Source organism: Anarrhichthys ocellatus, unplaced genomic scaffold (genome assembly GCF_004355925.1).
Source record: "Anarrhichthys ocellatus isolate YVR2014 unplaced genomic scaffold, GSC_Weel_1.0 scaffold3, whole genome shotgun sequence".
NCBI classification, from domain to species: Eukaryota; Metazoa; Chordata; class Actinopteri; order Perciformes; family Anarhichadidae; genus Anarrhichthys; species Anarrhichthys ocellatus.
In genome coordinates this window covers 7,411,198-7,424,300 of record NW_022280033.1, presented here as the reverse complement: position 1 = coordinate 7,424,300, position 13,103 = coordinate 7,411,198, and the positions used below count along the sequence as shown (strand labels likewise).

Below are 13,103 nucleotides of genomic sequence, written 5' to 3'. Positions count from 1 at the left end.
TCAGTGATAATTGACCGTGTGAGGCTGTATAATCAGCCTTCAGCCATCATATGAATGGGTGTTGTCATGGTAATCCACTGAGAGGGGGACAAAGAGGGGATTTGGTGTCTCCAACAGGTGTTCATGTTGGGGGAGTGACAGGATCTATACCTACACCACCCCCAACACACACACACACACACACACCTCCTAGGAGATGACAAGAAGACCAGGTCAAAAGGTAGTGCATTGAATTGGACATAAAAATGAACAAATTTAGAAAATAATATTATTTTGAAGTAAGACATACTTATAAGTCTTAGACTAACAAAAAGATTGGCAGTTAATAATAATATATTGCTCTTAGTAATTACTTTTCTCTAATCATTTTCTCTTACTTTTTCTTATGTAAAATGCGTGACCGCTCCAAACTCGTCTGAACAATCCCTCTCAATGCGCGGATGGCAAAGCTTAACGCTGAGCTCTTCCGTGTTGTGACTCAGGAGAGGAAGGAGCAGGTGACACACGTCTGGCCTGCTGGAGTGTCCTTCTGCGGTGACCTCGGGGCAAAGTGCAGCTATTGTTTTAAAACAACAGGGGGGCTGCTGCTGCTGCTGCTGCACAACAATGCTTCATCCGAGACCGGCCTCTTGTGTAGACCACCTGCATGCGAGATGACGGCATCGGATCAATACATAGATCAATTCATTTTCCCTTTCGACAACATCCCAGAAGCCTTACACTCCATGCCGTGTGAGACCGGTGTGGGATGTTTGTCACATTCTTTCATAAACACACACACACACATGCCAGCGCCGTGTGAATTTGCCTCCTCTGTGACAGCCGAGCCAATGGTGTAATCCTCAGGCTTTTCAGATTACTCCAGTTGGGGGTCACATTCTACACCAACCTACAGCGGGTCAGCTTTCCACGCTGCCGCTATCAGCGTGCAGCTCGCACAGTCGGTCGCCCTGCACACGAGCCTCACAGCACTTCCTGGTCCGTGTCTGACTCTTCATCTGTCCGTTTGACACGTGGGTGGCAGCAGATACAACGATCTCTGACTGTTACATTTGCATTGGGGTTATGAAGAAGCTAGGGTAACAATAGCCTTAATCAAATGAGAGGGGGGGGGGGGGGGGGAGCATATTAGCAGAGAAAGTATTCCATAAACAGGCCTGTAATTGTTGGGATTTTATAAGACCATTGCATCTTTCCACAAATTCATCCTGTTGTTTTGCCAAGAAAGAGTGCGTCTCTGTTTCAGTGTTGAGATCAGGACCGTCTGTGTGTGTCAGGCCTTGCCAGGCAGCTGAAATAGACTCCATGGGAGGGTGTGCTCTCCCTCACAGGCGTCCGTTACAGGCCTGGCCACATCTGCAGCGGGCCAGCCATCTGCACCCATTGTCTCAGAGCCACAGCACAGCCCTGCACGCATGGCTAGCCTCGTAAAGACAGGCCCTTTCCCCTCTGTCCTCATCCGTCCCTCATGGTGCGGGGAAGAAAATGACTTCTTAATCAGTCAAAAGGTACAACAGAAGTGGAAAATCAAGCTAGACGTACATTTTTTTCAATGTTATCTTAGAAAACTATAAAGATCAGGAAAGTAAGCTTACTTTCCCTATCAGGTAAATGCTGTTGAACGGAGGCAGCCCCAGCAGATGGGCTCTGATCATCCTGACATTAACCATAATCTCACTGGTTTATTCATTTCTTATCTCTGTGTAAGTTTAGATTGCTTTAGATCTGGAGAACTATACAATACAGCTGGAGACGCTGAGGGGGGACAAGAAACGATAGGGAAAAAACAATTGGATTATCTTAAACAAATAACTTCAAACTACCTCTGAAATCATATTAATATGTGGCATTCACACCAAAGGGAAAACACCTGAACACACCACCTTAATGTACCAAAAACAGACCCCAACCCTTTCCCTGTCTCCAATATCCAGGTTTTTAAAGTCTGTTCACATGCATTCAGACCAAACTGTGAGTGTGAAAGCGAGGCAGCTCCTATAGGTCATCATTATTTGCTTCATGTCAAGTGACATAAAGCAGCTGTCGTTACAAATGAAAGCAGGCATTATGTGTGTTATTTGTTACTCTCCTGCAGTATTGATACTGCAGGATTTATTATGGTCAAGGTTGACGATGAATGCAATGTGCATGCGTTAGTGGGAGGGATTATCCACCAAGTAGGGCAAGTGGCTGAGGCTAAGGACTGCAATTCCATCGAGCCTAGTTCATTTCAGTCATCGGCTCAGTGCACAGACGGGACAAGGAGAGCGACTCCACCGCTGCCTATTTGTCAAAGCCCCCCCACCCCCCCCCCCACCCCCAAAACAAAAAAGTGAAAATGGTAAAGTACATGCGACAGCACAGCGAGCTGAAACCCGAAGAGGTTCTGTCGGAGTCTGATGCGTCCATGGACCAGCAACATTCCGGAGAATTGTCCGACTATTCTCTCAGCGACGTTTTATACTCCAAATGTTCCGCAATGGACCAAATCGGCACTTTCATGAAGACCGTGCAAGTGCTGCTCGACGCCGCAAATTACATAGAAAATATCGAGAAGAGCAACGGAAGTAAGTAAACACGGGCAGCAGGGGATATTAACACGTAATGCGCCGAGCAGACAACAATAGAGGCGAAGGCGACAAAAGACGCGCAGCGGACAGATGAGCTGGCCCGACAGCAGCCAATGATATTTCACCTGCTACTGGAAAGAAATGTACTTTAATCGACTTTACACTTCTACGATATCACCAATAGAAAGGAGGTCGGGTAATTGTCTAAATTGTTTTTTAAATTCAGAAATAAATTGCATAACCAGAGACTGATTACATTGCAATAGCCTTCAGCTAAATTATCTTCTGCTGCCATTAAAACTGTTTTTTTTTTTGCCGACCATGGAAGCCTTTCGCTGAGTAAGCACGATTAATTTATTATAAAAAAAAATATGCTTGCATTATGTGCAGATGTAGGTTATTTCATGTTGCCTAGATATTTATGATGTTTGAGACTCCCTATTTCCTATTTATATCTCAGTCGATCGCAGCTCCCTTTCTCGCATAATTTAAATATCGCATTCTCTCAGAAAACATCACATTCAAGGACCCTCGTGCGCACACGAGCAGTGATTTACAGTTTATTTCCTCTAAACATGTTCAATTCAAAGCCCACCTATCATTTGCAGAAGCAGCTGCTGCTTCCTTGTATGTGATGTTCACATGGTTTCCACATGGAACAAATTGTAAAGTTCCCATTGGTCGGCACACATGTTCCCAGAGCAAGAGTCACGGGAGACAGTCAATCACACGCGGGTTCACGCCTGACGTCGCATGTTACTGGGAAGGAGTGCTCATGGGAACTGTAGGAGTTTTTGGGCCACACGAAGAACAGTAGAAAAACGTAACGCCTGCATGTATTAATATCAGCATTTTATAAGAAGGCTTGTCTCTCGATTACACTGAAATGTATTTGTTGTAGTTGAATTCCAGGGATGTGTTGCCACTGGCCACACATTTAAATTCAGGTCAAATAAGGTCACATCCATCATGCAAATCTAAGCCCTCGTGAAGCCTTTCGCTTGCAGCATGTTGGTAGAAACTGTCTGGTATTTTGAATCCTCTTGATCTTTTTCATTACCAGAATGTGAGCATGGTTATGCTTCAACGTACCCTGCAACCCAGACTGCACACCAACAGAAACAGCGTAAATTCAAGAACAGGAAATTGGACAATATTCACAATAGGTAGGTTAATGTCGATTACAAAGGGTCTTCAAATGAGGCTAAATATAATAGCTGTGAATGTACATTTTAAATACTTCCTGATAAACAATAGTGAAATCCTTATTAGCATCGTATTATCAGCACGATTACGGCATCATTAGTTTTCACAACAATTGGATTTGTTTGTACATATAGATTGTAGAATATGTTGTATTTTGCATCATTAAGGCTTATATAACAGTCTTGTTTGTATATTTATGATTTCAACAGGTCAGCACACAATGAACTGGAAAAGAATAGGTGAGTAAAACTAAATTAAAGAGGTAATCTGCATGTTCAGTCAGTACAGACTACACTCAGGGGTATTGAGAGACATGGAAACAGGAACACAATGAAAACAGTGAAATGTTGTGACTGGGTAGTCATCTTAAATTCCCATTGCTATCTTTCTTCAATTAACTATTGTAATATATGCATAACAAGTGACGTGCAAAAGTCATACAGAAGAAGGAGAGGCAGACTTTTAACTCCTGCAGTAAATGAGCTTCAAGCTGATAAACCACAAGCTTTCTCCACTCTGCCATGTTTGCATATCTTGGTGCATACCATTTCAAAATGAGACGCACTGCAGGCCTATAAATCAGTTTATTATCATCACAGGACTTCAGAAAATGTGTTTTTTTCTTCAACAACTTGGAAACTCACCTATTGTGTGTGTTGGCAGTGTGTAATTTTGCAAGGCAAATAGAAGGGAGGTGTAATGCAGCCTCAGTGTTCCTGGATGACACGCAGACATTTCCCCAGTCAGCAAATGGGAAACGTCTGTTTCCAGACAACAGGGCTCCTTCCTGACAGAGACTCAGCAGCAGCTTGCTATGCTATGCTATGCTATGCTATGCTATGCTATGGACACAGGATAAGGCAGCCACTGCTCTGAGCAGGACACATTTATCCGAAAATGAGATGCCCGGTTAATCCTCAAAAGCAAGCCGTGTGTGTGTGAAAGTCCTGGTTTGAGAGATGCACTAAGTGATGAGGAAGAATGGCATCTTCAAGAGCAAGGCTTATTTCATACTGGGGCTATTTTATATCACAAAATGGTGGCCAATGCAGAGAGAAGAGCTGACATCACAACTTGACCTACATTTTACTACGTTATTTGAAAGGAGAGTGAGTGTCCTTTGCCAGTTCCTGCATTTTGGTCTGCATCCAGAGGCCTCGGTGGATCAGAAACAGCACAAGCTGACCTCAGCAGCTTTTCAAATCTGGGGCCAGACGGATCCATACGTAATTGCAAAAGAGTCAGATGGCGTGGCTAATTAGCCAAATGGATAAACAGATAAATCAAGTGCCTAAATATATCTGGACTGTTACATTGCTCATCTCACATGGATTAATGCTAGCCTATCAGAATTATAATTGATCAGCACCGATCAAATAGCAGTTTGCCTTAAACTGTTACAACACTAATCGAATTGGATAAAGAGGAAATATTATAATCTGACTTAAATCACAATCAGTGCAGCAGAGGACAATCATACATTAGTCTGCAAATCCATCATTGTGTCATGAATAATTGTTGTATAATGCACATTACTCTATGCATGCTTACTCTGAGGAGAAATGACCCGTCTTGATTACGTCTCCATCCCACAGACGAGCACATCTCCGCCTGTGTTTGGAGAGGTTGAAGTCCCTCATCCCTCTGGGACCAGACTGCAGTCGGCACACCACACTAGGACTGCTAAACAAGGCCAAAGCACATATCAAGGTGTGGTAGCCCCGGTAGTATTGCACCATCATGGGATTAATTCTTAATTGTGTGCTCAAAAGTAATAACGTAAAAGTATTTACATACTGTTCCCATTTGATGTACAAGGGGAGGCATCTTGCACCCATTTGATCCCTGTGAGAGTCTGAATGTGAATCCTGAGTGATGGTTTAAAAAAACCTTACCAGTCAATAGACTGATCCAGGTTTTTATTTTATTTTTAGATCTACATTGTATTTTAGTCTCTTAACTCTTCTTAAGGTACACGCTGCGGTGATACTTAACGCTCCATCCAGCGTGATCCCAGTGCAGCTCGATCCGTCTACAAATGCTGCTCAATTATTTAGCCTGACATCCACTTGAACTTTGAAATGACTTGATTAATCTTAGGAGCACCAGATCAGTCCTCGTGTTAAAGCTGCCTGCCTGAATGGGCCACTGAGTGTGGCTCAGTAGCCTCAAAGCATCCAAGACTATACTTTGGCTCCCTTGATGACTACAGTCTAAAGCCAGATACGATTCTTTTGAGGGATGATTGAGGGCTGCAATATGAAAGCAATCCTGTGGCAACAGTGTGTGGGAGTTTATTACAGGGGGGGGGGGGGGGGGGGGGGGTAATGGATAAAGTACCTACTGTATGATGTCAACTGTTGACTTTGGACTTGCCTGTTTAAAGTGCAGGATATGTGGCCCCTGAATGCTGCTGTGCTGTGTCTTTGGAACCAGAGGTTGTGAGAGTAAGAGGGCGGAGCAGCTGCTGGCAGCATGAAGAGCCACAACAGAGGCTTTTTTCTTCCACCAGCTGTAAATCTTGCTCAACAACTGGCTCGCATGTAAATGTTGCTACTTATTAATATGCCACTGTTTTTATTTACGGCACGATCAGATGTGATGATTGCTGTGAAGTGATTGGATTACAGATGTCCGTAGGGTCTCTTCGGGACTTTGGTTATTTGTTAGCTTGTTAGACATACTTAAGTAAGCGGCTTGTGTGTGTTGTTTGAAATTAACCAAAATCAAGCGTGAACAAATGAATTTAGAGCTAAGAAGGCGAAGAATGAACGTATCTGCCAAACGCAGTGCACGATGACATTTATGTTCATTTGTATACCCATGAAGCAACTCTGCCTTTTGCATCCAGTCATATTTCACTGGTATTAACCTCACACGGAGACGCCAGCTATTCCTCGAGAATCCAACCAGCAAGTTGCAGTCATTGTGTGTTGAATATTTCATTAGAGCGCACAGGGGGCGTCACATTTGACGACAAACGCATTAACATCACTTCACTGCGCGCAAGACAGGTTCACCATCGTCTCATGCCACATAGTACGTTAATCACGAGGAACATCTAGAGAGCTGCAGTCGTAACGGTGTGATTCAACGCTACGCAACTCACGTAAACACCAAATGTGGCACACACACCGATTCTCTCCATAATCTTCACATAACAGCACAATTAACTCTTTTGCATTTCCCTCTTATGTAGAAACTTGAAGAGGTGGACCGGAGGAGTCTGCACCAGCTGGAGACCTTGGAGAGGGAACAGAGGCACCTGCAGAGGCAGCTATCCCAGCTGCAGACTCATGGAGACCGGGACCGGGTCCGTACGGACAGCCAGGGCTCCCACATGGACTCTGACCACTCAGAGTCTGACAGAGGTCAGTGTCCCAATCACAGCCTTCATCGGGTTTGCCCCCATATACACTAACGCAAGCACAACATCTAACATTTGGACTTGCACGACTCAGTAAAATGAATCTGTATTCATTTGTTTTTTGTGCAGAGGAGATTGAAGTTGATGTCGAAAGCACTGCGTTCTCCCATGGAGAAATGGACAGCGTAAGCACCAGTGGTGTAAGTGACCTGGATGACATCAGCAGCCGGCAGAGCTCCGCCAGTGATGAGGGCTACTCCACATGCAGTCTAAAACTGGCCTTCTCCGCTTGAAGCACCAGCCTATATGTTTACTCCAGCTGCAGTCCTTTATGGCTCTCACCAGTACCAGCCGAAAGCTCCCATTCTCCCTTTGCAGTTTAGGTTAACTGCCTTCATGAGAAGAACCAGCCTCAATCCCACTAAACAAAATGTCTACTCCCCCCCTCCCCCCCTGAGAACCAGCCTTAAGTGTCTCCTTCCAAAAGCCAAGGGGCTCCTCTACATCAGTCTGAAACATCTTACACCACAGCCTCAAATTTAACTTCTCTGGCAATGTACAGTTTCCTCATTTTCAGAGTTGACTTAACCAATCACCTGAATGTCCCTTCACCCATTACCAGCTTGAATCAACCATACCTGCACTCAAACCTGACCCTGTAGAGAGGAACCCACGCACCAGTGTCCAACACTGAAGGGGGGACTCTACCTTTAGTCAAGTTCATCCTCTGAAACCAGCAAAAACCCTAAAAAAAACAAAACAATACCAGCTAGTAGCTCACCATTGTGAACGTTTGCTCCATTTGCCTTGTAATAACATTGCCCTTTTTCTCTGGATAATATAATCCAGATGGCACTTCTTGACAGTGTACAAGCCAGTGGCAAGGGCTACGATGTCTGCATTCCAAACTGTTTATCACACTCGTAGACCCTCTGCTTTAAGACCCTCACCCATCAGCGATCCATGTGGCGCCCCGTCTCTCGACTGAAACACAGTTGTATCCAAACAGGTGGAGCAGTCCACCCTCGTTATTCTATTGTATTTTGCATATGATTATAGTATTTATTTTTGGTATATTTAATTTAACTGTAGCTAAGTATTTGGTCATGCTTGAAAGAAAAAAAAATGTTAGATTTCTTCACAGTTTTTAAATAAATAGTTTACCACATTACTCGACATGAAATTTAACCCCGACTGAAGCATTTGCAGTGCTGAAGGTTTAAATGCATTACTTAAGGTTTTGTCTTTTACAGTGTGTGCAGATTCAGTTTCATTATGACAGTAACAAGCTATCCCGCACTAAAGCGTCTACTTTATCACAACTGTAAGGTTGGCTGAGTTCAGCATACTATTCTGTCCGTCCAACACCAAATTGCAGTTTACCATGTGCCCCGGTAGTGGCATCAATTTTAATATTCAGTAGGAAAAAATGATTGTAATCGATTTAAAAAAAAAAAAATAGCTATGGTGCATGTGTATTGAATATAGCTATCATGTTGTGATGTGCTTTGGATTGACAAGTCTTTAAAAATGTCTGTAGCATGAACATAAACACTACAGAATACCCATTTTGATTTATACTTCAATGTTTAATACTGTATCGTTTATGTATTGTAGCATAAAAAGAACGCAGTTCAAATCCTTGACACTTGGAAACTCCCCAGTAATGATTATATGTATCTTGGACACAGAATTGCACTGCTGACCTGTCAGAATCCATGAAACCAAATAAGACATTTCAATAGGACCATTCAAATGCATCTTTCTGGTCCAAGTCCTAAGGAGATCACCACCAAATTGTGTCTTAACATGGGTATATGACTCTTGCACAAAGTTCCTCGTTACAGGTCGTGCACCCCCCCCACCACCCCCAACCTGTTTGGGAATCTATAAAATGCACTATGAAAAAGACTTTTAAGGAAGTATGTCAAAGCACACCCCAGAATGTTTTCTCTTGTGCTTAATCAGCCATCCAAGGTGACTTTTCTGCAAAACATGCTGCTGGTCCCCTGCTGGTACTCCATTACAGTTCCTGAAAACTGTCCCAGGCATCTTAATAAACCTCTACCGCCCAAGCATAAGTAATGTCTTGTTTTTGGGAACACCTACCATCAATAATCTAATTTTCCACTTTGTCTTGTATTGGACTGACGTGTATCATATAAATGAATCACGTCTGTAGCTAACGCTGTTCATGAAGCCTCCTGCACTAAAGTCCAACATGTCGAACTAATAAACTCTTGAGACTTATATGACAAAGAGGGTTGTAACACAGATTCATTAATAATGCTACTAGAAGTCTTTACTGCCTCCTACAGGATGAACGCATGATGTAAAAACAGTTGAAATGAGGTGGAAGCAATAAGCTAAAAAAAAAATTGAAAACAAAACAATGTTTATTTCACTGTTATATACACATATTAAAACGTAAATTCAGCCATTTCAAATCAACACCGTTATTGACATTCAGACTCCTCCCACAATGGGTCAGTGTTTAAAAACCAACTTCAAATGTACAAACTAAATTCTGCAGGTGTGTATTTAGACTCCTCTTAGCAGGTATTTGGCCTCAGTGAAACCTGGACACAAACATCAAACTCTACGGCTTTCCTACAACACCACCGCTGCCTTTTTCTTGGATACCTGGTGACCGTGTGCCAACCCCCCCGTTTGGATTTTTTTTGCCTTTGTACCTACATAATATATAAGAAAACTACATCAATATTTCAAACAATGGCGCACGCAAGCAATTCCATTCTTTACTTGGGAAACATAAATCTTGTAGAAACACAATGGAAATGCACCGATACAGGTTGTACACAGTGGGTTATTATACACAGAGCAGAGCAGGTCATTGTGGCATTAGATGTCTGACGTTGTATTTTGACGTGTCGTGGTACTGAGTCATTGGCTTGTCTGCAATACCACATGTTCCCACTCCCACCTTTCCATTGACGCTTTCTGGAGATGCAAATATGCTCCTCTTGACCTAGACAGAAAAACAAAAACAAAAAAAAAGTCATTATTAATTGAAAACATACAGAGAATGGATTATTGAATAACTTTTACTATATACAACACACACTTATTCCACAGGAAGGATAAGCTAGTGGGTGAAATGTCTCAAAGAGACATCTACAGTAAATACCAATTGTCCACAATTGCCCCATGCATCATGGGTTATCCATCACTCTCTAATAAATTCAGGCATCGATGAAAACAATAAAAAAAAAATAAAATAAAATTAAAAAAAAAAAGTACCTGTCCTTTCTTGTTCTTCGAGTAGGCTTTGTTGTTGAACTGTTGCCACTTTGACTTTTGCTCCTCCCTCTCCGTCTCCAACTCCTTCATCCTCTGTACCTTCTTCTGGGCTTTCTTCTTCTTGTACTCTCTCTGCTCGGCTATCTGCTCTTTCCTAGAAAGACAGACAACGAAGAGAAATGTATACAAATACCGTATGATGTACAAATACAATGACAAACATGATATATTAAATATGAAAAAATAACAGTGAGTCCAACATACAGTATAACTTAGAAGAAAACTGCATTATTGGCACCATATAACCATGAACAAAATATATGTAACTATAGTCCTGTATAAACTAAACTGTTTCCGTTGAGGAACTCTATGCTAAAAGAGTTCACACTCGGTCTCATTACTTGGCGTGTGCAACGGTTTATGTGTACGCACATTAAGTGTGAGTGAGACACACAAGTTGTTTTTTGTTCATACCTTGATTTGGGCTTCCCGTCCTCGTTGGAGCGTTTCCCCTCCTCTACTGCTTTGAGGTTCTGCAGAGGAATCACTTCAGCGTTCCCGTACCCGGCGAAGGTAACGGCTGCAGTGCCGTTCTCCCGGTCTATCTCCTCAATCTCAGCCTCATACACCCTGCCAAAGAATCACGTCTGTAAGCAGGTGAGTATGAGCCAAATACTCAAGCTCTACGTAACAAGCAATGTTTCAACCAATATATAATACTAATGATGAATGAATCTGTGCATTATACAACTATTGGATATTCTTTCCGTTACAATTTACCACAGGTATATGCATTTCTCACATTTGCGACCCCTAAAGTCAAACATACAGCGGCTTGTCTTAATAACCGAAGATGAACAAACACAATGGGTGGACAGAACATCATCCATTAAACCATTTTCTTAAAATCAAAATGAAGAACTCAATAGGTAGTGCTAGTAGGCATGCAATTGCATATATTATTTTCATCAGAAGAGGCTGGTGATACTCACTGTCCGTCCTGATTCCAAACAGCCATACAGCTGTCTCCCACTTTCCAGCCATGCTTCGAGGGTACAGGGTCTGAGCCGTTGGTGCTAGAAGAACTTTCAGTGGGCTGTGAGGTCAGGAGGTCTTTCGTCAAGTCAATGACTTCCTGTAGAAAAATGCAATCAAACGGTCATGGAAAGCGTAGGCAAGTTTCCCCCTCGGTAAGAGGTGGAAATGAGTTATTTTCAGTGTTTTCGCTTCCTTAAATAAAGCACCGTGGGGCCCTTACGACACGACTCACAATTTAGGGTTAGCATTCTAGACAGATACATTGGAAAATGCTTATAATACACCATGTCAATACTAACATAAACACTTTAAAACTCTAAATACAAATGAAAAATATATTTAAAAATCACATTTGCTCGTTAATGACGACCTATATTCTTAAAATGTAAGAATATATTTCACAATACTAGAACGTTATCCTGCAAGGATGCAAAGAGAGGTCTTAAGGATTTGATTATTGAAGGATTTTTTATTGGACAAATTGTTTTAATATGTATGCTATACAAGATCAATATAAATGTATTCTACTGTGCAATATCAATATGTCATATGTGCAATATCAATATTTCATATGTGCAATATCAATATTTCATATGTGCAATAATGTGAACTCCATTTAGTCAGATGATGTCTTCTTTTAGTTTTACAGTTTATTATAAATGTGTGGGCCTCTTATTGTTGCACATTTCTTGCTGTAGGACTAATAAAGGATAATCTTATATCTTCTATAAATCCTGCATGTCATCTCTACATGTGCATACTGTACATACTCGGCCAATTGAATTATATCCATTCAGTCTTTGCACTATTTGTATTGTTTCTTACAGAACACTCGACTTTTACACAGACGTTTGTTTCTTACTTTACTGTTGGTCATTGGTGCTTTTTTATACATAATCAAATAAGATTTATACCAGCATCTATTTTCAAAACTGGGTTCAGTAGTGGTTAAAAGCAACGATTAGATGACCAGTTACTTATAAAACTAAGATATCCTTCTATACGAATCCAGCAATGACAAACACGCTTCATCACATTCACACAAACCTGTAAGTCTTTCTGGAGTTTAAGGAGGTCTTCATTTTCTTGGTCAGTAGATAAAGCGACTTCTACTTGCTGTAGCTGGGCTTTGTAGCTGCTCAACTGTTTCACCAAGTCGTCCGACATCTGTGTGTTGACAAAAAAAAGACTGTTTTCTAGTCAACTTGGCTAACGATGGGTCAACTTAGCTGTATTAGCATGTCCGAGAAGCTGAAGTTAAACATATTAAATCGTAAATTAGCAATCGTATAATCACACAGATTGCTTGTGTAGTGTATCACATGCTAAATGAGTGAAACATTGGCTAATAAAATCTAAGATTAAAGGAAAAACATGATAGACCGCTTGGTCACAACATTCACGTTAGCATACGCTAAGGTTAGCATCATCCCTCGGCCTCTTACGTCGACGGAGATTTTACGTACGATGTACTAACGTCAATGCTAGCAACAACACACAAACTGAAGGGGGTCGGTGTACATCTTACCTCAGTATAAATGCTCTTGACCGTTAAACACAGCAGGCATCCAAATCTCAAGTCGACAATTAGCCAAACCGACAGCTGAAAAGAACAACAGTGCGCGTTTCTTCCTCCCGTACACAAATATCCAATCGGAAGT

General features: G+C 41.9%; 2 protein-coding genes across 2 annotated transcripts; one reads left to right on the top strand and one right to left on the bottom strand.

The window, feature by feature from the left end:
- The first annotated feature begins 2,331 nt into the window (after positions 1-2,331).
- LOC116378111 (max-interacting protein 1-like) lies at positions 2,332-9,243 on the top strand. Its single transcript, XM_031839930.1, has 6 exons — positions 2,332-2,567; positions 3,634-3,736; positions 3,986-4,015; positions 5,372-5,486; positions 6,976-7,147; positions 7,273-9,243. The coding sequence occupies exons 1-6, from the start codon at positions 2,339-2,341 to the stop codon at positions 7,434-7,436; spliced, it is 813 nt and encodes a 270-aa protein (XP_031695790.1). The 5' UTR covers positions 2,332-2,338; the 3' UTR covers positions 7,437-9,243.
- A 278-nt stretch (positions 9,244-9,521) lies between these two features.
- Positions 9,522-13,103, bottom strand: smndc1 (survival motor neuron domain containing 1). The gene is made up of 6 exons (XM_031839935.1): positions 12,971-13,103; positions 12,490-12,609; positions 11,397-11,539; positions 10,879-11,034; positions 10,405-10,558; positions 9,522-10,132 (listed from the first exon to the last, which is right to left on the bottom strand). Exons 2-6 carry the CDS (start codon positions 12,607-12,609, stop codon positions 9,995-9,997), a joined length of 711 nt encoding a protein of 236 aa, XP_031695795.1. The 5' UTR covers positions 12,971-13,103; the 3' UTR covers positions 9,522-9,994.

What these genes read in the sequence shown, in the direction of transcription:
- LOC116378111 (XM_031839930.1), top strand. Translation starts at nt 2,339, where the DNA reads ATGGTAAAGTACATGCGACAGCACAGCGAGCTGAAACCCGAAGAGGTT. An exon ending in TATCGAGAAGAGCAACGGAA is followed by an intron (nt 2,568 to 3,633) that starts GTAAGTAAACAC and finishes TTTCATTACCAG; the next exon opens with AATGTGAGCATGGTTATGCT. An exon ending in AATGAACTGGAAAAGAATAG is followed by an intron (nt 4,016 to 5,371) that starts GTGAGTAAAACT and finishes TCCATCCCACAG; the next exon opens with ACGAGCACATCTCCGCCTGT.
- smndc1 (XM_031839935.1), bottom strand. Translation starts at nt 12,609, where the DNA reads ATGTCGGACGACTTGGTGAAACAGTTGAGCAGCTACAAAGCCCAGCTA. An exon ending in AACTCCAGAAAGACTTACAG is followed by an intron (nt 11,540 to 12,489) that starts GTTTGTGTGAAT and finishes ATTTTTCTACAG; the next exon opens with GAAGTCATTGACTTGACGAA. An exon ending in CGAAGAACAAGAAAGGACAG is followed by an intron (nt 10,133 to 10,404) that starts GTACTTTTTTTT and finishes TTTTCTGTCTAG; the next exon opens with GTCAAGAGGAGCATATTTGC.